Source organism: Notolepis coatsorum (genome assembly GCF_963971535.1).
Source record: "Notolepis coatsorum genome assembly, chromosome: 4".
NCBI lineage: Eukaryota > Metazoa > Chordata > Actinopteri > Aulopiformes > Paralepididae > Notolepis > Notolepis coatsorum.
In genome coordinates this window covers 119,884,116-119,909,939 of record NC_140168.1, presented here as the reverse complement: position 1 = coordinate 119,909,939, position 25,824 = coordinate 119,884,116, and the positions used below count along the sequence as shown (strand labels likewise).

General features: G+C 48.3%; 1 protein-coding gene across 2 annotated transcripts in view; it reads left to right on the top strand.

Annotated features, from left to right (window-relative positions):
• cyld3 (cylindromatosis (turban tumor syndrome) 3) overlaps positions 1-25,824 on the top strand; it is a 49,441-nt gene that overhangs the window by 2,624 nt on the left and 20,993 nt on the right. For both annotated transcript variants that reach the window (XM_084313489.1, XM_084313488.1), the window contains exons 5-10: positions 11,096-11,539; positions 12,222-12,327; positions 14,268-14,746; positions 18,035-18,200; positions 22,492-22,633; positions 23,870-23,992. In XM_084313489.1, the coding sequence (XP_084169615.1) occupies positions 11,096-11,539; positions 12,222-12,327; positions 14,268-14,746; positions 18,035-18,200; positions 22,492-22,633; positions 23,870-23,992 (1,460 nt within the window). The remainder of the gene's footprint in view (positions 1-11,095; positions 11,540-12,221; positions 12,328-14,267; positions 14,747-18,034; positions 18,201-22,491; positions 22,634-23,869; positions 23,993-25,824) is intronic.

Below are 25,824 nucleotides of genomic sequence, written 5' to 3'. Positions count from 1 at the left end.
ACATAAATAGACTATTATTAGCTTAATAGAATACGTCCAACTCGACGGTATAGTGCCAAACTATGACTATTCAACTATTAATCCACACGATATCTCAATGCCTATTCTGAGGCCAAGTAGGCCTTACTACACCACACGTGCGTCGTGGGTGAGGCTTCGCGTCTGTTACTCTGTTGGAGGGTAAAGAACTGGACTAAAAAAAGGAAGTTCTACTTTACTTGCGCCATATATATATGCGCTATGAACAAATAGTACCATTCGTATTTCGCCAGACGTATTCCTACGCGGAACCGGGGCTTGCCACGACATGTTGGGCGGCACGATTGAACTTGAACCTAGGGGTATGGCTGATGGCGCCAGGTTCTCGTCCAATGGTAGAATGAAACTATTATGGGCTGTTTAGTAGACTAAAGGGATATTCAGTGCATATTGTACAAGGAATATACAGGGGATATAAAACGATATACAAATACTATTTAAATATATATATATAAATAAATATATATATTCGGTTTAATCTGATCCTTCACAACAGCCTCCCCCTAATTAGTCCCACCTAATTAGCTAAGCAGAGACAGATTAACCGCACTGTCTACCACTCAAGGTCCGCTGTAAGGGTCAGTCAACTCACAAAGTCATGGGGTCATGGTCATCATCGATAGTGTCTGGGAGTCGGGGCAGTTCTATTAGCCTCGCCACGGGTCGTGTGTAAGTGCGCCCTTGGACGAGTACTTCAGCTGCTCGGACCTTGCCATCGGCACCGGTGATCACTTTGCTTACGCGGCCAGCCGGCCACATAGCTCTGGGTAGTGACTGGTCGATAATCATGACGACTGTTCCTTCTGTCAAATTGTCTCTGTCTTTTACCCACTTCTGGCGGGTCTGTAGAGACGGTAGGTAGTGGAGTAGGAAGCTGCTCCAAAACTTGTCAGCTAGTACTTGACTGTACCTCCACATTCTTCGGCCGTTCGCTTCTTCAGGCCTGTACATTGTCTGGGGTAGCGCGGGGTCCAGCCGCCCCATTAAGAGTGTGTTGGGGGTAACTGGGTCGACATCTGCTACATCACTGGAGACGTAACCGAGGGGCTTTGAGTTCAATACTCCCTCGATCTCCGTGAGGACTGTCATTAGGACTTCCTCCGCCACAGTCTGGGCCCCAAGCACGGCGTACAGGGCTGTCTTTATAGAACGTACTTCTCGTGCCCAGGTTCCACCGAAGTGGGGTGCGTTCGGGGGATTAAACTGGAAGTCAATCTGGGATGGAGCGAGGTGGGTCTTAAGTTCTGGGCCCATAGCTTGGAAGCTCTCTCTCAGCTCTCTTTCTCCGCCTTTGAAGTTTGTCCCGTGATCAGACAACAATGTAGACGGTTTTCCTTTCCGTGATGTGAATCTTCGGAAGGCCATAAGGAATGAGTCTGTGCTCATGGTCGGAAGGAGCTCGATATGTATCGCTCTGGTGGTCATGCATTTGAATACAATACCCCACCGCTTCTCGGTTCCTCTTCCTCTCTTTATATACAACGGGCCAAAGCAGTCCATGCCTGTGGAGTGGAATGGCTTGTCGCGGAGTCGGAGGCGACAGGGAGGTATGTCAGCCATCCGTGGTATGCTGGGCTGCGCGCGCCACTTTTGGCAGTCTAGACAGGTTCGCTGGAAGCGTCGCACCGCTTCTCTCCCTTGAAGTATCCAATAGCGACGTCTGATCTCCGCAAAGACTCTCTCTGCTCCTGCGTGGTGTACATCCTCGTCGTATTTCTTTATGATCAGCTCTGTGACCTTGTGTCGGCTGTTCAAGACTATCGGGTACTTAATGTCATCCGGTAGATCGGGGGCTCTCCGCAGGCGACCACCCACTCTGATGAGATTATGGGCGTCACTCTCGGGTGCCAGGTGGAGCAGTCTGCTGTCTGATGGGACGGGCTTTCCTCCCTGTAGACAGTCTAGCTCATCGGGGAACGAGTCTCTCTGAGCTCGTTGTAGTAGAAGAAGTTCTGCTTCTTCGTAGTCAGCTGCTGACATGTCAGTGGTGGACTGAATCTCTGGGTGGTGCCACAGGAATGTCCTCTGCTGCGCACTCTCTAGGGTAATGCAGTCATCTATGTTGGGGTCTGTGGAGGCGACTGTGCTCAGTCCACAGAACATAGGTTTCTTGTTCTCAGCCTCCTCGTTACTTGCTTCCCGTGGGGTGGGCGTAGGCCACTCTCCTTCCGGGAGCTTGAGGAATTCTGGTCCGTCACTGTAGATGTTGCGACGGGTGAGGTCATCCAGAGACATTCCCCGGGTGATGACGTCAGCTGGGTTGTGTTTGGTGTCCACATACCGCCAGCTCGCTGCTTCTGTTAACTCTTGAATCTCGGTGACTCTGACTCCCACGAAGACTTTGTATCTGCATGAATCAGACTTGATCCATGTGAGTACTGTCGTGGAATCTGACCACAAGATTGTTCTGTGCACCGGAATGGTCAGTTCACGTTGGATTAACGTGGCTAGATGCGCTCCTGCTAGGGCTGCGCAGAGCTCTAGACGCGGGATAGATTGTTGCTTTCGTGGGGCTATTCTTGAGCGGGCCAGGATGAAAGCAGTGTGTATCTTTCCTCCCTTCTCTTGGGCACGCAAGTAGGCCACCGATCCATAGGCTACTTCGGAGGCGTCGCTGAAGACGTGTAGATCAATCTCGCATGTCTCTGGCCTCACTGTGGATGGGAAGTAGCTGCGGCGTATATTGACGCCTGGGAGTGAGCGGAGTTCCGTCTCCCACTCTCTCCATGTTGAGGCAAGGTGTGCGGGTATTGGGTCGTCCCAGCCCTGGTCCTTGTCCCATAGTGCTCGTACAATCATCTTTGCCCTGGTGGTGTAAGGTAGAATACATCCCAACGGGTCATATTGTCTGGCGAGTGTTCTGTACACACTCCGTCTGGTGGTCGGTATCGCCGTCGACCTTCCCTGCTCTGGAGCCAAGGGTTTGTGTCTATAGTGGAGCGAGTCTGTTTTGAAGCGCCAGACTAGTCCTAGTGTCATTTCTTGGGCTTCTCCTGGGATGGTCGCCATCCAGGTCTCGCTGCTGGCAGCCTTGTCCGCGGGGGAGAGGCTGCGCAATACGTGCGGGTCACTGCTGGCCCACTGCCTGAGATCAAAGCCGCCTTTGATCAGGGAGGCGCGTAGCTTGATTAGGAGAGCCTCGGCTTCTTCTTGATTTGAAACGCTTTGTAGACAGTTGTCCACGTAGAAGCTGTTCTTCACACTGTGTTGGACCTCTTCATCTGCTGCTGGGTCCTCTGCAACGTGTTTCTGTAGTGCAAATGTAGCACAGCACGGGCTGCATGTGGTTCCGAAGGGGAGTACTTCCCACTGGTAGATGGCTGGGTTCTCATCTCCGATCCTCTCTCTCCATAGGAACCGCAGCAGGGGCTTGTCCTCCTCTACTAGTCTCACCTGCAAGAACATCCCTTTGATATCCCCGCTGATAGCCACCTTGTCCTGGCGGAAGCGCAGTAGCACGCCTAGTAGGGAGGGGCCGAGTGTGGGGCCGGGCAAGAGCTCTTTATTCAGATTTTGGGATCCGATCTGGTAGCTGCAGTTAAACACAATGCGATCCTTGCCGTTGTGATGGACCTTGTGATGCGGCACGTACCATGATTCGGTCGTCTGATCGGCCTCTTTAATGTCAATCTTTGTTACGTGTCCCGCTGTGATTAGCTTCTCAATCTCAGCGCGGTACACACGCTCTTGAGCGGGGTCTTTGGCTAGGCGCCGCTCTGTGTTCAATAGATAGCGCTCCGTGGCGTCTTTCTTTGCGTGAAAGGTGGGCATTCCCTCTCGCCTCAGGAGTGGAGTTGCGTATCTCATCACTCCGCCGACTGTGACTCTCTTTGTCCCTTGCTCGAGTAGGTTGATGGCGTAAATGTCTTCTTTAGAACGAATATCTTTCTTTTCGTTCTTAAAGGGCATTGTCTCTAGTGTCCATAGCCTCTCGACATGCTGCAGGAGAGTGGTGTCTTCTTCTGTCGTTCTGGAGTGGAGGCAGCTAGTGGCTGCTGTTCGGTTGAGAGATTTAGCGAGGGGGCCTTGTAGGGTCCACCCTAGGCGGGTCTCGACTACTGCAGGACAGCCTCGGGGTCCTGTATGGACCCGGTCAATCGGGACTATGAGTTCTGCATGGTCGGAGCCTATCAGCAGGGTCAGGGTAGCGCCGTCTATGAGCGGGATAGGTAGTTGTCGCAGGTGCACATATTTATCCATCAACTTGGCGATAGGGTAGGTGTACTGCGATAGTCCTATTTCTTGGCTGGTGAAAGCATTTGTAATCTTATACCGTCGCTCTGGCTGCCCGCTTGCTGCGATAGTGAAGGAGACATTCTCGCCCTTTATCGTCTTTAAATCTCTTCTTATTGTCCGAATCGTCATTTCGTTCTTGCTCCCCCGCAGTCCCAGCTGGGCCGCAGCGGACGCGAGCAGAAGGGTCTTCTCTGACCCGTCATCAAGGACGGCGTAAGTGTCCATGACTTTATCTTGGTAGCTCAATGTCACACGGACTACCTTTAAGAGCACTTGGGCGCCGCTGCTGCTGGCGGGGTCAATGTACATGACACTTGCCTTGGTGCCGCTCGATGGTGTAGGTGGAGGCCGTCTTCTGTTACTTTCGTGTAGTATATCTAGATGGGCTCCGTCGCACCGACTGCACCTTTTCTTTAGGCGGCATTCGGCTGCCATGTGTGGCCGCGCACATCGGTAACAGCGCCTGTTGGACTTTATCCATTGACTCACTTCTTCTGCATTCATCTTTGTGAATAGGTCACATTGTGACAGCCAGTGTTCTTTCTCACAGTAGGGACACGCTATCTTCCACTTCTCTTTTCTCGAGGGGGTGCTGTGACTCTTACTGCTCGGTACTGACTCTGATTGGTGCATGACAGTCACCGATCTTCTTCCATCATTTATTCTCCTGGGTCCCTCTCTGGAGCTTGGCGTGCTCCGCCCGAATGTATCCAGTCGTAAGCTGCTGACTTCTCTCGCCAGGAAGTCGGCTAGATCAAGGAGGGATGGTTCGGGGCCGTTAGGATCCCGGTAGTCTCTCTGCCGCCTAAAACGCTCTTGTCTTGCGGGTGGCAGCTTCTCCAAAATCCTCTCGACGTTGGAGTTGGCGTATAGCTCATGCATGCCCTTTTCCCGTTGCGCTCCCAGCATCCCTACCAGGGACTGCACTTTGATTGACAGGTCGTCTAATGAGCGATTGTCTGTGGCTGGGGGTAGGCGATCAATATGCCTTATCTCTTGGATTACGTAATCCCATATACGTCCATATCTCTGGTCCAGCGCCGCTAGGGCCGCTGTGTATGGTGTCGAAGAGGTGGCATAGGCTAGCGCTATATTGTGCGCTCGCGGTACTTTCAGGTGCTTCAGTAATATTGTATACTTGTGGCGTTCATCAGCGACATCCACCATCATTGTCTCCAAGCACATCCGGAGCTCCGTGTACTGTGCTCGACTCTCATAGGCGAAGTCGGGAAATGACGGCGTGGCAATGTATGACGCCGTGGATGGCTGATACATCGGCGAGCGTTGGGGGAGAGACCTCCTAGGCGAGTCCCCTCTTGCGCCTCTCTGTGGGCTGGTACTGACAGGGTACCATGGCCCGCTGGTCCAGGTGCTATTCCTCGGGGCTGGTCGTGCGTCGTGCTCACCCGTGAATAGAGTCGGGGGTCTGTAGCGTAGCGCAGCGCCGCGGGGGTATAGCCTGGGCTGTACTGGACCTCCTGGTCCGGTGGAGTACTGTGCTGTCGTCGGGCTTGGTTCTCCTCCTCTCCCTCTTCTTCCTCTATCAGATCTTCCAGATCCTGTAATCGTTTATTTAGCTTCTCCGCAGTGTATGCCGCTCCTTCCTTGTAGCTGGGTCTCGCTTGGACCGGTCTGGGAAGGGGGTCTGCGGGGGGTATAGGCTCGGTCTGTTGGTCAAGTTCAGGGTCGCTTGCTCGTTGAGGAGACGCTGCCCTTGACTGTTGTCTCGACGAGTTCCTTGAACCCCTGGCGGAGGGAGAGGGTGTTGCCTTGCGGATCAGCTGCTCCATTAGCTGCGCTTGTAACTTGTCGCGCTCGACTTCGCGCTTGGTGAGATCTGCTTCTCTTTGGGCACCGGCAGCGGCGCGCTGGGCGTCGGCCCGGTCTCTTGCCATATTCTCTTCCGTCTGAAGGCGTCTCATCTCCAGGCGTGTGCGCTCTTCTTCGCTCCGTTGTTGCGCTTGGAGTTGTTCGCGCTCGCTAAGCGCCTGTGCTTGGAGACGATCGCGTTCACCCTGAAGTCGATCGCGTTCGGTAGAGGCTGTCAGGCTGAGGGGAAGGCGGTTGTGGAGGTGAGCCGCTCCTGCGTGAGCCGCTCCTGGGGGTACTCGTTGGGGAGTCCTGGAGCTCTATTTCCTCGGCGCTCTCCTCCTCTTCTTCCGTGCAGAGTTCTCTCTCTGTAGGGTTGTCTTCCTCCCGGGGCTGGTCGGGGACTACTTCTTCGGTAGTGGCGGGGGGTAAAGGCATGTCAGCTCCCTCCTGGTCCCCACCGTGAGCTTGGTCAGTTACATTAGAACCTACTAGGGCCTCTGTGGTCGGGGAAACCTGGTCGTTAAGGTCAGACATAATTTTACTTTCTACTTTTACCGCGTTTACCGTTTGTCGAAGGCTAGGTAGTTGACTGACAGTGTGATCCTCTAAGTACTGAGGTGGCTGTCGTCTGCGCCACGGGCGTTCTAGGTTAGGAGGACCGTTTCGTGGAGTGTTCATCATAGGCCATTTCAATATTAATAACACTATATTAATATTACACTAGTTACCCTCCGGCTCGAAGGACCAATTGTAACTGAGGGGTACAATTCCCTGACTGTATTGTTAGATATGGTATTTAATACCACTACCTCTTGTACTTTAACTTCTGGCCATCCAGTACATGATATAAATATGATGAACACTTTCCCACCTGATGAAACGAAGTCCACACAAATGTACAAATCGAATATTTAATATAGCAAAAGGTATATACAACGTTCACTTGTTTACACTTATGATTTGAAATGCACTTGTATGGCAAATGAGTATTCGTAGGTAAATCAACATTGAATGTCCAATCTCTGGTTACGCAGGGAGTAAGTATACAACCTGGTTCTCTAGGAAACTATAGCGATGGTACCTAAATGATTATAGCTGGATACACTAAGGGGGGGGGGGGGGTCCCGCTGGTTGTAAGACAGTAGGAGGGGGGGGTTAGAGAAGCCGCTGGCGGTATCCCATCTGGCCGACGGTTTCTTGGGAGAATTCAAAGTCTTGAACACGGTGCCCACAGAACCTCGGTCCGCAGACGAATACAGCTGGACCCTCTGGTGGACGGTAGCTGCCGGTCCACAACGGAGAGACGTGAGGCGACCTCACTGGTGTAGAGCGCCGTCTCACCTGGAGTCCTCTCCGGGGGGTAGTTCCAACACTCCGCAGTGTTGGCCGTTATCCATGGAATAATCAAAGCACCCAAAGCATAATCCAAGCCGTGGATGGCTCGCCGTCGTCCGGGTAGAGTAATCCAATATACAGGTCCAGTCGCCCTGGCCCGGAGCTCCTCGGATGCAAGCACCACTAGTGGTCTGCCCAGCCTGGTTAAGCGTCCAGATAACGTCAGGAACGATGGGGGTACTGATAACTTTATAACTCTAACCGACACGATGCACCATACATAAATAGACTATTATTAGCTTAATAGAATATGTCCAACTCGACGGTATAGTGCCAAACTATGACTATTCAACTATTAATCCACACGATATCTCAATGCCTATTCTGAGGCCAAGTAGGCCTTACTACACCACACGTGCGTCGTGGGTGAGGCTTCGCGTCTGTTACTCTGTTGGAGGGTAAAGAACTGGACTAAAAAAAGGAAGTTCTACTTTACTTGCGCCATATATATATGCGCTATGAACAAATAGTACCATTCGTATTTCGCCAGACGTATTCCTACGCGGAACCGGGGCTTGCCACGACATGTTGGGCGGCACGATTGAACTTGAACCTAGGGGTATGGCTGATGGCGCCAGGTTCTCGTCCAATGGTAGAATGAAACTATTATGGGCTGTTTAGTAGACTAAAGGGATATTCAGTGCATATTGTACAAGGAATATACAGGGGATATCAAACGATATACAAATACTATTTAAATATATATATATAAATAAATATATATATTCGGTTTAATCTGATCCTTCACAACATTAGGCTTACAAATTAAAGGTAATGGGTCCTATGTACACTACTATACAATATCCTATACAATATACAGTTATACTATGTATACTCAGCTATCCTAGCTATACTAACTATACTATACAGAACATACTTCCAGTTAAAGATGCTATTGCTCCAATAACCTCTCATTGTCCAGTTCCATCATCGTCACCACTTCTCTCTCTGTTCTCTCTGTGTGTCTGTGTGTGTGTGTGTGTGTGTGTGTGTATCTCTCTCTGTCGGTCTCTCCCTCCCTCTCTCTGTCTCTCTCACTCTCTCGCTCTCTCTCTGTGTGTCTCTCTCTCTTTCAAATTCGAATAAAAACAAAGAAGAAAAATATATAATAAGATATAAAAAAAAATAGCAACATAAAGATACATAGATTCAAAAGGGCAAAGATCAACACTTAAATCCAAAGAGAAGAGGATCTACACCAGTAACAAGGAGCCAACTGTCAAAATCAGCTAACTCTAAATGTTTGCTGACTATACCGTCTGTAATGTGAAAAATAACCTCATCTTCCACACAGAACACATTAACTCCTGGAAGCAGGTGATCTGTAACCACTATGACCACGTAGTGAAAGAAGGCATTAGATTAGGAGGCCGCCTCACTATGTGCCACGATGAGACCCTGGACACTGATAACCCAGTTATTACAGTCTCTTACTACACCACTAGAGGGACTATTAGTATAGGGCAGGGGTCGGCAACCTGCGGCCTCGAGGCCGCATGCGGCTCTTTAGCCAATCAGCTGCGGCTCCCTGGCTAAAAAAAAAATAGGTTTTTTTTATTTTTTTTTATTTTGGCGATCAATGTCATACTGTGACACTGAAATTAAAAGATATTTCATCAACTAAGATATTTAGTCAACAAAAGGCTTACCTGTATGCCTGATATGTGGTGTGAAATTTGCGAACAACGAAAGGGAAGGACTCTAATAGAGCTGCATAGTTCAGGGTTTTACTACTTTTTATTTTATAAATGTTCCACAAATAAGGGAAGGACTCAAATATACCTGAATAGTTCAGGGTTTTATTTCAAAGTCGGTCTACAGACACCAGTGTTTTGTCTCCTCTTCTGTGTTTTATAAAAAAAATAGGTCTACACAGCCAGTATTTTTTCTCCTCTTCATAAGAGTTTGAGGTTTTCCTTTGTTATAACAGGTAAAAACAGCAATTAAAAAGTCAAATATTTTCTTTTTGTTGCTTTATAATCCCATTAATGCAACAAACTGTGTGCTATAAGTATAAAGTATAATAAATCGCAAATTACTTTGGGTATGCAATTGTCAGGCGTTTTATGCTAAATGTGGGGTATGCTTGGGGATATATAAAACGTTATACACTGTGTTATCTTCATTTTAAGGGTAAATAGGTTGTGCGGCTCCCTGAGCATTTTATTTTGTGGGACGGGGGAAAAGTGGCTCTTTTGATAGTAAAGGTTGCTGACCCCTGGTATAGGGGAATGAGGCATGTCAACATGTCAACATGTTTCAAGAGCTTTTCCCAAAAATGAAAATGGAAGTGGAGAAAGAAGAGCCCAATACCCATGCCGGCAACGACACACAGACGGAAGAGGACACGGTGAACACAGACACAGAGATCCCAGAGTCAAAACCAGCAACTAGCCCTTCTGACTGTAGCCCCTCCAACTCCCTCCAACCACACAGTGAACCCAGAGATGCCGGAACCAAGAGCACCAGCCAGTCCATCCATCCACACTCCTTCAACACCCTCCAAACTGGTCCAGCAGCTGAGAGAAAGCTTATCGCTCCTGGAGCTGGACTTTTACTGAGTTTAGAGAGATTACTCTGGCCAGGCTGACTTGAGTTCTGCACCATTCAGCAGCTGAGAGAGGAGCTCCATCATTTCATCCATCCATTCATGCTCTCTCTCTGTCTCTCTGTAGATGGCAGGGGGGTGTAGTGTTAACACTGTTGCCTCACAGCGAGAAGGTCCTGGGTTCGATTCCCGCTTGGGGACCAGGTTGCGTCTATATTTTCTACAACGGAGTTCGGCGATTTGCGAATCTGATTGGCCACTGACGTTTCTGGTCATGTGACATGTGCGCCCAATAGCGTGACGAGCTGTGTCTTTGCCCATTTCCGCGTCGAACAGCCTGCAAAGCACCTGGCATTCTATTGCCATGCTCTAAGACAAACTCTAACCTTAACCAACTTCGAAAGAGTGCCTAAGCTTAACCGTCGGAATCAGGGCAGGCGTTCTATCGCCATGCTCTAAGACAAACTCTAACCTTAACCGACTTCGAACGAGCGCCTAAGCCTAACCAGTGTAGAAACTTGCGGTCTCACGATTGGGCGTACATGTCACATGACCAGAAATGACACTGGCCAATCAGATTCGCAAATCGCCGAACTCCGTTGTAGAAAAATAACAGGCGACCAGGTTGCTGGGTTGCCAGGTACCCAGGTGGGGTATCTCCCGGGCCTTTCTGCGTGGAGTTTGCAGGTTCTCCCCGTGCTCGCAAGGGTTTCCCCTCCCGATGAGATAAATCCCAATGGAAAAACATGCAGAACAGTGATGAAGACGGATAGGACCACTTGGATTGGGCCCCGGGAGCCAAAGACGGGATGGGAAAAGTGCAAAGAGACATCTGTGTGTGTGTCACCCATCATGTGTGTGTGTGTGTTCCAGTGTGTCGCCCATCTCATGTGTGTGTGTGTGTGTTCCAGTGTGTCGCCCATCTCACGTGTGTTCATCTGCATGACAATTAAAGACTCCTTCTTCTTCTCTCTCTCTGTCTCTCTCTGTCTCTCTCTCTGTTTCTCTCTCTCCGTCTGTCTCTCTCTCTGTCTCTCTGTCTCTGTCTCTGTCTCTCTCTCCCAGGGCTCAGCGGTTGGCAGGGGGGTGAGTAACGGCTCCTATAAAGGTCAACAGCTCTTCAATTGTCCTGAAGCCTCCGCCCTCTTCGTGCCGGCGAGTCAGATCAGAGTGCGACGTTGGTCGCGCGGAGACGACCTCGACCGAGCCCGCGACCACAACGGCAACCATAACGGCAACAACAGCCACCCTCAACAGCAGCAGCAGCAACAACTGCACAACGTGCGCAGCAGTTTCCACCACCATCACCCGTCTCAACCGGCCGCCGAGTCCTCCCCCATCGCGCTTCACGTCCCGGTCCTGGTCCGAGGCCCGGCGTCGCCCCCGCCGCTCCAGGTGGGCCAGCGGGTGTGTTTCCCCCTGGAGGACGGCGTCCACGCGGGAGAGGTGCGCTACTGCGGCCCCCTGCCTGGTCGGGCCTCCTCTGGGATGTACGTCGGAGTCGTGCTGGTCAGTGTTTTAAGTCACAGGAGTAGAAATCACTATTATGATTTATAGATTAAAATGTATCGTCATTCATTATACAGTATAAGTACAGTACGGCTTAATAGGTTTTGGCATCCAACCAGAGTGCAAATGTAACCGTAAAATGCAATAGTAATATACAATGTACAGGTGATTAAACTGAGTATAAAATATATAAATGAGTACTACTGAGTGTAGTGCTAATCAGATGTATGTACAGAGTTGTAATACCAATATGTACAGTGATACAGGTATAAAGACAGTATGGTAGTACTAGTAGTCATACTGGCCAGAAGCATACTAGTAGAGTATGTAAGGGATATGTACAGATATAGATATAGTATCTACAGATATATAAAAGGATTATGTATAGACGGGTGGATAGATACTGTATGTATATGTAAGAATATATATATATATATATATATATATATATATATATATATATATACAGTATGCAGCATTATTGTACATGCTATCATACAGAGTTATATGGGTTACTTATATGCAGGTGTATAAGTAGGTATATAGCATGTGTGGAGGGGAACCACGCAGACAGCGGCTGAACAGTCTTCAGGCATAGAAACGATGCAAAATTGTTTTCAAATGGGTGGCGCTCCCCTTTAGCGGTCGTGTGTCAGTGTGTACTTGTGTCCTTTTGTCGCAGGACGCGCCCGTCGGTAACTGGGACGGCACTTATAAAGAAGAGAGGCTGTGTCACATCCCCTCCTCCCTCTACGGACACCTACTGCCCGTCACTAAGGTCTCCCCTGGTATGGCGCCCGTATTGGACATCTATGAAGTCGTATGACACTGCATATTGTCATGTCTAGTCACGATTTGCATTATTAAATCCTGCCATTTCACATATAGCATAATGATGGTGGTTCTCAGACTACGGGTCGTGACCCAAATTGGGGTCGTGGGTAGGTGACAGTGGAAACTTTTAAAAAAATTATATATATAGGTGTATTTTTTGTTCTGGCAACATATTTTGGCTAAATATGCCTTGTTTAATTTTTTTATCCACTTTTTCTCCCCATTTTCTTTTTTTCTCCCATCCCAATTTCATATTTCCAATTCTTCCCTCCCCTGTCTTGGACGTTGCTAGACTATGGCTCCCACTGGTCGGTTGTAGTGAGGATAGAAGCCTTGCATCACGTGTCCCCTCCGGTACACGAGGAGGCAGCCTGTCGCATCTTTTCACCGCAGCAGCTCGAACTCTCAGTGGCGAGGAGTAACGTGTGGGAGGCTGCCTGTTACCGCCGCACCGGCCTCACCCAACCGACCTGTAGGAGTCGCTGTCCACAACGTCCAATCCCCACCCACCGGCTTTCCCACCCTCTAACACTGCCAATTGTGTTAGTATGGCGGCCGGCCAAGCAGGTAGCAACGCCAAGAGCTGGGCTTGATACCAGCATCTCCTGTGTTAGTGGCGAGCGCCTTGCCCACTGCGCCACTCAGCCGCCCTAATATGCCTCTTTTATAAATGTGTATTGATAACATAGTGCTGTTATCAAGTTCAACATCGTGTGCTTTTATTTTGATATTCCTTAATTCCACGTTGAAATTACGCGATACATTAACACTTCCGGCGCCAACAGCAGAGGACGCTGATCGCTGATGGCCCTTCAGTGACAGTGCTTTATCCAATGTAGGATAGGACTTATTTGCGAGTGCTTAAAATATATAAAATATAATAGCAATAGATCTAAATAACACGGTGATCGTCAATGAGTTGCTTCCAGTCAACATGCACGAAACGGATAATTTTTTCATAGATACATTTCCGTTTTATACCGTGATGAATATGAATATATTTCTAGAGCGTTCTGTCTCATCTCAATAAACTCCAGCAAATCGAGCTTCAATGTATTTACTTAGAAATCGTGCCATTTGTCGTTTGATTTATGAATCGTTTTCAAATAAATGCTAGATTATCGATATTATATGTGTCATCATGGGCGAACAGAAGCGGGGTCTGAAAAATCGCTTCTCCGTACTTTGGTCGACGCGAACCTCACACACACACACACACACGCTCCGATGGCGGTGAAAGGAACATCTGATTAACCTAAGATTCGTAACATAAAGTCCTTACCTCACATCTGATGTCCTGCAAAAAGATTAATCCAATTCCTGATCGCCATTCCAAATATTGATCGTGTTTATTGATCCAACGTTATATATCCAAAACACATAATCCACGAGTGTCCCCAGTCAATGTGCTATAACGATACTGCATGCCCGAGAAGTAAAACCTGGACCGGACCGCTTAGATCGATGCACAGCCCCAGCCAGAGGGATTCCAATGATGTGCAATACCATCCGGGAGACGTTAGGCGGCGGTATTTGCCCTTTGCGAGCTCAGACCCATTCCCAATGATAACGTCAGGCTGGAGGGATGAAAAATGAATGGATATAGCTAATAAAATAAAATAAATAGCGATTAAAACCCGAGATATCTCGGGTCTTGGCGCCCAGAGCATGGCGAGTTAACCCGAGAAATCTTGGGGTTGGCCTCCAAAGGGTTGTGTCGGGTCCCCAAAGAAATTTCTAAATAAAATGGGGTCACGGTATGAAAAAGTTTGAGAACCCCTGGTCTAAATGAGTCGTAATGCTTATATAATGATGGAAATTAATAATACTGTTTTGTGTGTAACATGCTAAGTAGTCCCTAATCCCCTTCTGTATCCCTTCTCTGCCCTCTCAGAACTTGAATACTGTCGTCACCCGCTCCAGAACCCCAAGCCCATCCTGAAACCCGTCCCGCTCCCTGCCCCTAAACCGGGCTCTGCATCGCCGCCCCTCTCCAGCCCCAAAGTTGCCCTGATGCCCCCCCAGCTCATCGCTGCCAAGCAAGCGCTTAAACCCCCCCCTCTACCCCCACCTAAACTCACCCACCCTAAACCCCCGATTCCTTCGCCTGTCCTGCCCCCCAGACCTCAAGGCCCGCCCTCGCCGACTGCCATGGACCAACCACGGTCCTCCGATGGCACACAAGCCCCGATCTCTCTGCTCAGGTCGCCGGGAAGGGATTATCTCGACACAGAGGAGAACGGGGATGTGGGATTGGAGGTCGAGCTGGAGGTGGGGTCGATGGTCGAGGTGAATGACCCACCCCTTTTCGGAGTAATTCGCTGGATTGGTCGGATCGGTGGGATTCCTGAACTGGTGGCCGGAATTGAGCTGGTAGGGTAACATTTTCAGTGTCAGTTGTATATAGCCATGGTGTTGAATAGGATGTCTCCTTGCTCTTTAAAGGAACACGCAGTGTGCAGTTACTGTTAACACTTTGGATGCCAGCTATTAGACGCGGCCCGCTGTAGCAGGGCCAACGCTTTAAAAGATAGGAGTGCGTCACCTTGTTTGTAGAGCAAAATCTATATTCTATATTATAGCCATGGATACAATACTATGGTCATTTGACAGTGACTTTCTTCCGGTCAAGATGCAAAAAAGAGAAATTTTCCATGCATACATTTCCGTGTTATACCGTGGTGAATATAAGTATGGGTTTACAGCGGTCTGGGGTAATTCCCGAAAAGCTGAGTAATAGCCATATACGTCAATTCTACTATAAGCGTTGGTGTTTCTTGCCTGTACACGCTAGTATTCCCAAATCAAATCTATACAGTAGGTATACATATCATGAATGCATGAAAGGGAGGGGGGCTCGTTTCTGATTATTGATTACCAGTAACGGCATTCGTATTGAACGCTAAAAACGCTGATCAGCTGGATCGGTATGAAAACCTTGCACCACAATCAAGCCAGAATTGACGTCAGATGATCCTTACCTGTGATCGGGAGTATTCCAAAAATAATATTCCAATTGTTTGATCGCCATCTGCTCCATCCGATGTCCATTTGGCCCACAACATAACCCACCACAACATATGCATTGGATGTCCCGTAGACGTTTGGATGCGACCGATTGAACCTCTAGCCTTGCCTCTACTGAAACTGTGCCCGGAGACCTTTCAGTGTAACACAGGGTTTACTGCACTCTCGATACTGCCACCTGGGAGGATCTGGCCGGTACTGCACCCTCTGCGTCGCAGTATGCCTTCTAAAGGCAACATACGGGTCCCTGACATTGAATAGGATATTAAAATTGAAAAAAAAGGAAAAACTATCCAAAAAACATAATATTACGTGTTTGGCCCCGAATGAGTTAAGTAGGGCTGTCAACGAATATTCTAATTATTTTTCTAGCTCTGGCTTGTCGTTTGCGTTCGACATACTATGAGGCTATGCTAAATTACAGGTAAAATAATAATAATAATAATTAATTAATTTTATTATGGCGCTTCTCAATGACCCGAAGTCGCTGAAAGGTCATCTCTCAGTGGTGCGCAAGTAATATTTGGGGAAATGGGCGGGGACTTGGAGTTTTGAATGAAATTCCACATGCAAAAAAAGTTGTGCATGTGTGCGTTCCGTTAGTGGTTAAAGTAACGTTGCATTCTCATGCCGTCTCCCTGTTTCCCCCGTGGTCTCACGTTCCTTTTTGTTTCTTTGTTTTTCTTTGTTTCTCTGCCTACTGTCAGCGACTTCGGGTTCTTGAGAAGCGCTATACAAATAAAATGAATTATTATTATAATTATTATTTTTTGTTCTGTACACAGCGCGTACTGAACCAAAGGTCCAGTACTGAAACGGTTCGGTACAAATACGTGTACTGATACACCCCTGCTGACTGTAATGTGGTAGTGAAAGGGTTGATGATAAATTGCAAATATCAAGTGATTGCTCACAAATTTACTTCTGAAAATGACGAATTGAAAATAATGACTTTTGTTAAATATTTATCCTGTATTGCACGTTATCGGAAAAACAAGTCAACTCTGAATATCAACTTTTTTTCATTTCCTTCTCTCATTATGTCCAAGTAGGGCTGGGCGATATGGCCTAAAAATGTAATCTTTTATTTTCACACCACATCCTATTTACGATCCGATTATCGATTTTTTTTCTTCTTAAAAACTAGTAACGCCAAGGAAATCATTCAAATAAGCTTTGTTTCTATTTGACACAAAAAGATTATCAAACCAAGATGAATTGAGTGCAAACCTAACGACCTCCTCACCAATCTTCACTAAAAACTTTTATAATATATATATAATATATATATATTTATATTAGTGCTGTCAAACGATTAAAATATTTAACTCGATTAATCGCATGATTGTCCATAGTTAACTCGCGATTAATCGCTTTTTTTTCTCTTTTTTTTTTACCTTAAACAGATCTTTTTCAAGTTCCAAGTTTTAATACTCTTATCAACATGCGAGTCAACAAATGCTTGCTTTGTGCAGCCATTTAACACAAAAGGATGACCCTCATGCATTGCAAATTTGCATCAAATTCAAAACAGAGTGATGCACAAAATAACTTAAAAGAAAATAATAATTTAAAACAATGAATAAAGTGTGCATGAAATAATAGGGGAAAGAAAACGTTAGGAACTTGTTACATTCACACACACAAGGGCTGATTAATCACACACCCCCCTCTCTCCCTCACACACACACTCTCCCAGATCTTTTTCTCTTTTGCCCCTTCCTCATCTCTCTCACCCCCCTCTCTCTCTATATCTCACACACACACACACACACACACACACACACACACACACACACTTCAGAAAAAAACATAGTATCAATGAGAGCATCAATAATATATAAGCAAAGGAAACAATATAAGCACCTGAGTGAAGTCTAGTAAAAAAAAAAAAAAAAAATTTAGTTAATCTTGAGTTAAAAAAATTAGTGGCATTAATAGAATCGGGAGTTAACGCGATATTAACGCGATATATTTGACAGCCTTAATTTATATATAAAAAGTTACTCTTGATCAAACAAAGATGAATGTCCCTATTGGGATTAATAGTGCAATAACTTTTTCACCAAACTTCACTTAAAACAAATAAAAGGGGGAGCTCCCGTAGCTCACCGCATATCTCGGCGCTATTTCTGCGTCGGGGAAAACCGTGCTCGTCACGGATCTGGGGGACACGAGTTCGATTCCCGGACCCGCCGTCATTTCTCAGGATGTCTTCCCCTGCTCTACATCCCATTTCAACCTGTTTCTGTCGGTCATGCTTGACCAGAAAAGGGATAAACGCTAAAAAATAAAGTTTAAAATAAAAAATAAAAGGTTCCTCTTGATCATCAAACAAGAATGAATTTAATAAAGTGCAAATCTAACTTTCACCAAACATCACTTTTTGTAAAATAAAAGGGGACTATAAAAATGTTTTACTCTTAGATAAAAAAAAAAAAAAAAAATTGACAATCGATTTTCATTTAAAAAAATCTTCCTAAATCATGAATTCTAATTAATCGATTAAATCAATTAATCGCCCAGCCCTATGTCCAAGCCCCTACTCGTACCATATTATACTGTTGTTTCAGTATACAGTGCGTCCCTAGAGTTGAGTTGATCTAATCCAAGTCCACGCCGTCTGCCTCCCAGGACCAGGAGCTGACTGCCGGGACAGACGGCAGTTACCTGGGAGAACGTCACTTCCGTTGCCCGGCCAACAAGGGACTGTTTGTCAAGTTACGCAACTGTAGGCGAGACTCCAGATTCCCCGCCCCCGAGATGCCTGTCAATCAAGTGGAGCGCTGCAACTCAATAGGTGTGTTGGTGTGGCTGCATGTGCTTTCTGCCTTTTCGTTTCTGTTATCAAGGACAGAGTTTCCTTTACTAATTAAATAGGCGTAGGGAGCCTCCCACCTGAGATAATTGATCTTGGTTTCAGTAGCAAGTATGGTACAACTGCAGTTACATTTACATTGAATCATTTAGCTGACACTTTTATCCTGACACATGCCTGACACACTGACACATGCCTTCTCTATTTGAATGACCACATCAAACAAGAGGTGGACGCAGGCAAATACTGCGGCATGGTCATGCTGGACCTACAAAAGGCGTTTGACACGGTCAATCACTCCATTCTGATTGACAAGCTAAAAGCAATTGGTTTTGATAGTCTATCAGTGAGCTGGATGCAATCCTACCTTGAGGGGAGGGAACAGATGGTGGAGGTAAACGGTACCCTATCCCCCCCTCTCACAGTGAGCTGTGGTGTTCCACAAGGAAGCATACTAGGACCGCTACTGTTCCTAATTTATGCAAATGACATGTCGTCAGCTTGTGACTGCAACTTGTTCCTGTTTGCGGACGACTCAGCCCTGCTGGTCTCTGACAAGAACAAGTTACAGGTTGAAAAAACCCTCAGCTCGGAACTAGGCAGAATCTGCATATGGCTCGCTGATAACAAACTATCATTACACATGGGCAAAACAGAGTCCATTCTCTTCGGTTCAAATAACAAACTCAGCAAGACCGACGGCTTCTCAGTTACAGTGGGTGACAATATTGTCACAAGGAAAGATGAAATTACCTACCTGGGTTCCATCCTAGAGGCTAATCTCTCCTGTGACAAAATGGCATCCAATGTAATAAAAAAAAGTCAACCAACGAACTCGATTCTTGTACCGGATCTCCTCTCTGGTAAACAAGAACACCCTGAAGACTCTGGCAGGAGCACTCATTCAGGGGTACTACGACTATGCTTGCACCTCATGGTACCAAAGCACCTCAAAGGCGCTAAAAACAAAATTACAAACATCTCAAAACAAACTGGTCAGACTACTGCTTGACCTTGCTCCTAGAACCCACCTCACCCCTGCCCACTTTGACAACCTAGGATGGCTTAGAGTAGATGACAGAGTACAGCAACTTGCAATGGGCCTGGTCTACAAGATACACTACACGACCAAGGTACCCATGTACATGGCAAAATACTTCCCAAAGGTCAGTGAATACCACGATCACAACACCAGAGGGAGCTCCACAAATCATGTTAAACCCAGATTCGGCTCAAATAAGGGACTAAACACGTTTCGCAATTATGCCACATCAATGTGGAACGCCCTACCCAAAGCTATAAAGGAATGTGGATCACTACCCACTTTCAAAACCTCTCTCAAGAGACACCTACGGGAGACTGCAATTCAACACTGGCCCCTGTAAATATCCTAACCCAACCCCCTCCAATGTACAGTCATTTACCTAGTATGGTTTTGTCAATAGTCCAATGTACAATTTTGTTTGTTTGTACAGAGTCTCCCCCCCCTCAATGTACAGATTTGCTTGTTTATACAGTGTGCCCCCCCCCCCCCCCCCCCCAACCACCTCCAATGTAAATTACCCAGTATGGTTGTCAATATCCCAGTGTACCCAACCCCCCCCCACCCAACCTCCTCCAATGTACAGTTTCTACGTCAAATGTATATACTCCCTTTTCTTGACTCCTTCTGTATCACAAACAGTACTGTATTTGCAAATCTGGTATGTCATAAATGTATAGATGTAGCAGTACTGACTATCTGTATGTCATGTATGTCATATATGTCCTGATGAATTGAAAATGGGGGACCCTGATGTAAACAAGACGAAAGTCTTTCTCTGGTCTGCATCCCCTTAACAATTGTGTGTATTGAGCTGTACTGTATTGTACCCATTCTGCAATCTGTTAATAAAGTTTTCAATCAATCAATCAATCATCCAAAGCAACTTACAAGTTTTGTACAACAAGTCAACATTGTTCGTCAAACACTGTTGAAATTGGTTGCAACAGTCTTGAGTTCATAGTAGTATAGACAGATTAGCATAGTAGGTAGTAATATAGGCAAGGTAGATTCCTTAAAAGACAGTACGAAGGTTAGTATTTTTTTATTTATTTTTTTACATTTCAGATATTGATTGAAGAAGTGTGTTTTTAGTCTGCGGCGGAAAATTGGGCGGTTTTCGGTTTGAGTTGGTTGGTCCTCATCCAGGCGGAAATGTGGGACAGGCAGGCCGAGATCCACAGAGATCTGGATATCTGAGGGAGGAAAGGAGAGCAAGAGTCGAGTTGAGGAAAAGTCTAGCATGTTAGAATCTTTTGCCTTTTTTCTTCTAATGTGACAATTCCTGCAATGTGTTCTTTGACTTTGGTCAAAAGTGAGAAGCCCAAACCATACCCCTCCTCCCCAAACCACACCCCTCCTCCCTCAAACCATACCCCTCCTCCCGAAACCACACCCCTCCTCCCTCAAACCATACTCCTCCTCCCCAAACCACACCCCTCCTCCCTCAAACCATACTCCTCCTCCCCAAACCACACCCCTCCTCCCTCAAACCATACTCCTCCTCCCCAAACCACACCCCTCCTCCCTCAAACCATACTCCTCCTCCCCAAACCACACCCCTCCTCCCTCAAACCATACCCCTCCTCCCGAAACCACACCCCTCCTCCCTCAAACCATATTCCTCCTCCCCAAACCACACCCCTCCTCCCTCAAACCATACTCCTCCTCCCCAAACCACACCCCTCCTCCCTCAAACCATACTCCTCCTCCCCAAACCACACCCCTCCTCCCTCAAACCATACTCCTCCTCCCCAAACCACACCCCTCCTCCCTCAAACCATACTCCTCCTCCCCAAACCACACCCCTCCTCCCTCAAACCATACTCCTCCTCCCCAAACCACACCCCTCCTCCCTCAAACCATACTCCTCCTCCCTCAAACCACACCCCTCCTCCCTCAAACCACACCCCTCCTCCCTCAAACCACACCCCTCCTCCCTCAAACCACACCCCTCCTCTCTCAAACCACACCCCTCCTCTCTCAAACCACACCCCTCCTCTCTCAAACCACACCCCTCCTCCCTCAAACCACACCCCTCCTCCCTGATCACCCCTCCTCCCCAAACCACACCCCTCCTCCCTCAAACCATACTCCTCCTCCCTCAAACCATACTCCTCCTCCCCAAACCACACCCCTCCTCTCTCAAACCACACCCCTCCCTCAAACCACACCCCTCCTCCCTGATCACCCCTCCTCCCTCAAACCACACCCCTCCTCCCTCAAACCATACCCCTCTCTCAAACCACACCCCTCCTCTCAAACCACACCCCTCCCTCAAACCACACCCCTCCTCCCTGATCACCCCTCCTCCCCAAACCACACCCCTCCTCCCTCAAACCATACTCCTCCTCCCCAAACCACACCCCTCCTCTCTCAAACCACACCCCTCCTCTCTCAAACCACACCCCTCCTCCCTCAAACCACACCCCTCCTCCCTGATCACCCCTCCTCCCCAAACCACACCCCTCCTCCCTCAAACCATACTCCTCCTCCCCAAACCACACCCCTCCTCCCTCAAACCACACCCCTCCTCCCTCAAACCATACTCCTCCTCCCCAAACCACACCCCTCCTCTCTCAAACCACACCCCTCCTCTCTCAAACCACACCCCTCCTCCCTCAAACCACACCCCTCCTCCCTGATCACCCCTCCTCCCTCAAACCACACCCCTCCTCCCTCAAACCATACTCCTCCTCCCTGATCACCCCTCCTCCCTCAAACCACACCCCTCCTCTCTCAAACCACACCCCTCCTCCCTCAAACCACACCCCTCCTCCCTGATCACCCCTCCTCCCTCAAACCACACCCCTCCTCCCTGATCACCCCTCCTCCCTCAAACCACACCCCTCCTCCCTGATCACCCCTCCTCCCTCAAACCACACCCCTCCTCCCTGATCACCCCTCCTCCCTCAAACCACACCCCTCCTCCCTGATCACCCCTCCTCCCTCAAACCACACCCCTCCTCCCTGATCCCCGGGCAGGTTTGTGCCCAGACGGCATGCGGCGACATGCCGGTTTGACAAACCCATAGTAGTGCAGAGACACGGCAAGATCTTATGTGAACCTATGTGAACCTAATCTGACATGGTGACCATCGTGAAAGAACATATTGTGTGTAGTCTGATCCCAGCATTCATTCATTGGCAATTGTAGAGGTGCTTAGCATCTCAAATAAATACAAATAAATAGTGAATGTAGATGAACTCCGCCTCTCTCCTCCTCCCCAGCCTTTGCTGACTGGGGCAGTGAACGTGTGGAGGAGCACACCCCCCCTGCAGACGGGGAGGAGGCCAAGGAACTGTACCAGGGCTGGAAGAGAGGCATCCAGGGACACCTCAACTCCTGCTACCTGGACGCCTCACTGTTCAGGTAAAGATCCTTGGCGGTGCAGAGATTACATGTTGTTTTTATTTTTATTTAATACAATTTTGGTAAATGGACTGCATTTATGTAGTGTTTTACAATTTTTTTTTATTACTGTTGACGAGCACCCTGCTGTTTCAGGATGGCCACATGTTAATTAACTAGTTGTGATATTATATTTTATCAGTACAGTAAATCTTTGTGTACTCGCACCCCTTTTTAGGAGTAGAGGTTTCTCAGTACGCTGGTGTGTTTAGAACCGGCATGATGCCCCTCTTGGTTCTGGTCTCGGTTCAGTCTGAGGTTTAGAAGCGTCATGATGCCCCTCTTGGTTCTGGTCTCGGTTCAGTCTGAGGTTTAGAAGCGTCATGATGCCCCTCTTGGTTCTGGTCTCGGTTCAGTCTGAGGTTTAGAAGCGTCATGATGCCCCTCTTGGTTCTGGTCTCGGTTCAGTCTGAGGTTTAGATACGAGACGTCAATGAGATTCTACTGCTGCAGCTTTGTGTGCAGAGTTCATATTAGTATAACTGTGAGTGATCTCCTTTTTACCTTCTCTGTCTTTCTCTCTTTCTCTCTCTCTCTGTCTTTCTCTCTTTCTCTCTTTATCTCTCTGTCTCTCTCTCTCGTTTTCTCTGTCTCTCTCCGTGGACCCCTCCTCCCTGATCTCCGTCTCTCTTTCACTCTCTCTCTCTCTCTCTCCCTCTCCATGGACCCCTCCTCCCTGATCTCCTCTCTCTCTCTCTATTTCTCTCTCTCTCTCCGTGGACCCCTCCTCCCTGATCTCTCTCTCTCTCTCTCTCTCTCTATTTCTCTCTCTCTCTCCGTGGACCCCTCCTCCCTGATCTCTCTCTCTCTCTCCCTCTCCATGGACCCCTCCTCCCTCTCTCTCTCTCTCTCTCTCTCTCTCTCTCTCTCTCTCTCTCCCTCTCCATGGACCCCTCCTCCCCTCTCTCTCTCTCTCTCCTCTCTCTCTCTCTCTCTCTCTCTCTCTCTCTCTCTCTCTCTCTCTCTCTCTCTCTCTCCCTCCCTCTCCATGGACCCCTCCTCCCTGATCTCCTCTCTCTCTCTCTCTCTCTCTCTCTCTCTCTCTCTCTCTCTCTCTCTCTCTCTCCCTCTCTCTCTCTCTCTTCCCCCCTCTCTCTCTCTCTCTCTCTCTCTCTCTCTCTCTCTCTCTCTCTCTCTCTCTCTCTCTCTCTCACTCTCTCTCTCTCTCCCCCCCCCCCTCTCTCTCTCTCTCTCCAGCCTGTTCTCTTGCTGTAGTTCAGTAGACTGGGTGCTGCTTGGTCCCACTGACCCCGAGACGGGGCCTCATTCCAGCCGAGCCCAGGACCTGCTGCGCTGTGAGATAGTCAACCCCCTGCGCAGGTATGGGCCTGCCTGTCTGTCTACCTGTGTGTCTGTCTGTCTGTCTGTCTGCCTGTCTGTCTGCCTGTCTGTCTGTATGTCTGTCTGTCTGTCTACCTGTGTGTCTGTGTGTGTCTGTCTGTCTGGCTGTCTGTCTGTCTGTCTGTCTGCCTGTCTGTGTGTCTGTCTGTCTGTCTGCCTGTCTGTCTGTCTGTCTGTATCTCTGTCTGTCTGCCTGTCTGCCTGTCTGTCTGCCTGTCTGTCTGCCTGCCTGTCTGTCTGTCTGCCTGTCTGTCTGCATGTCTGTCTGTCTGTCTACCTGTCTGTCTGCCTGTCTGTCTGTCTACCTGTCTGTGTGTGTCTGTCTGTCTGTCTACCTGTCTGTCTGCCTGTCTGTGTGTGTCTGTCTGCCTGTCTGTCTGCCTGTCTGTGTCTGTCTGTCTGCCTGTCTGTCTGCCTGTCTGTCTGTCTGTCTGACTGCTTGTCTGTCTGCCTGTCTGTCTGTCTGTCTGTCTCTCTGTCTGTCTGTCTGCCTGTCTGTCTGCCTGTCTGTCTGTCTGACTGCCTGTCTGTGTGTCTGTCTGTCTACCTGTCTGACTGCCTGTCTCTCTGTCTGCCTGTCTGTCTGTGTGTCTGTGTGTCTGTCTGCCTGTCTGTGTGTCTGCCTGTCTGTCTGTCTCTCTGTCTGTCTGTCTGTCTGTCTGTCTGTCTGTCTGTCTCTCTGTCTGCCTGTATGTCTGTCTCTCTGTCTGCCTGTCTGTCTGCCTGTCTCTCTGTCTGCCTGTCTGTCTGTCTGACTGCCTGTCTCTCTGACTGCCTGTCTCTCTGTCTGCCTGTCTCTCTGTCTGACTGCCTGTCTCTCTGTCTGCCTGTCTCTCTGTCTGACTGCCTGTCTCTCTGTCTGACTGCCTGTCTCTCTGTCTGCCTGTCTCTCTGTCTGACTGCCTGTCTCTCTGTCTGCCTGTCTCTCTGTCTGACTGCCTGTCTCTCTGTCTGCCTGTCTACCTGTCTGACTGCCTGTCTCTCTGCCTGTCTCTCTGTCTGCCTGTATATCTCTGTCTGCCTGTCTGTCTGTCTGCCTGTGTGTCTGTCTGCATGCCTGTCTCTCTGTCTGCCTGTCTGTTTGTCTGTCTCTCTCTCTACCTGCCTGTCTGTCTGCCTGTCTGTTTGTCTGATGCCTGTCTTTTTTTCTGCCTGCCTGTCTGTCTGCCTGTAGGTCTCTCTGTCTGCCTGTGTGTCTTTCTCTCCGTCTGCCTGCCTGCCTGTCTGTCTGTCTCTCTGTCTGCCTGCCTGCCTCTCTGTCTGCCTGCCTGTCTGTCTCTCCATCTGTCTGTCTACCTGTGTGTCTTTCTCTCCGTCTGTCTGTCTCTCTGTCTGTCTGTCTCTCTGCCTGCCTGCCTGTGTGTCTTTCTCTCCGTCTGCCTGTCTGTCTGTCTGTCTGTCTCTCTGCCTGCCTGTGTGTCTTTCTCTCTGTCTGTCTGTCTGTCTGTCTGTCTGTCTGTCTGTGGTGTGCAATAGGAGCTACATTTACATGACTCAGTGTTTACTGCTCAGTCCCTGCAGAGATGTATTAATTCAACTCAATGGGGTTATTCCATGAAAGCAATCGCCTCAGTTATCAATATTTGAACTAATACCTGCATTTGTATAATTGAGCAGTATTTCTGTGTCGACATGCATACAGCAGGGTTTCCGTTAGAAAAAATTGTTGCCGGTCTCAGGGTCCGGTAGATTTTTATCTACCGGTCAAATGAGAGAAATTCCGGTCAGAGTTTATTGAGCTTAAAAACAACAGGCTATATAAAGAATGACATCCTCAAGGCATGTAGATTTATAATATTTTAACTTAAAGC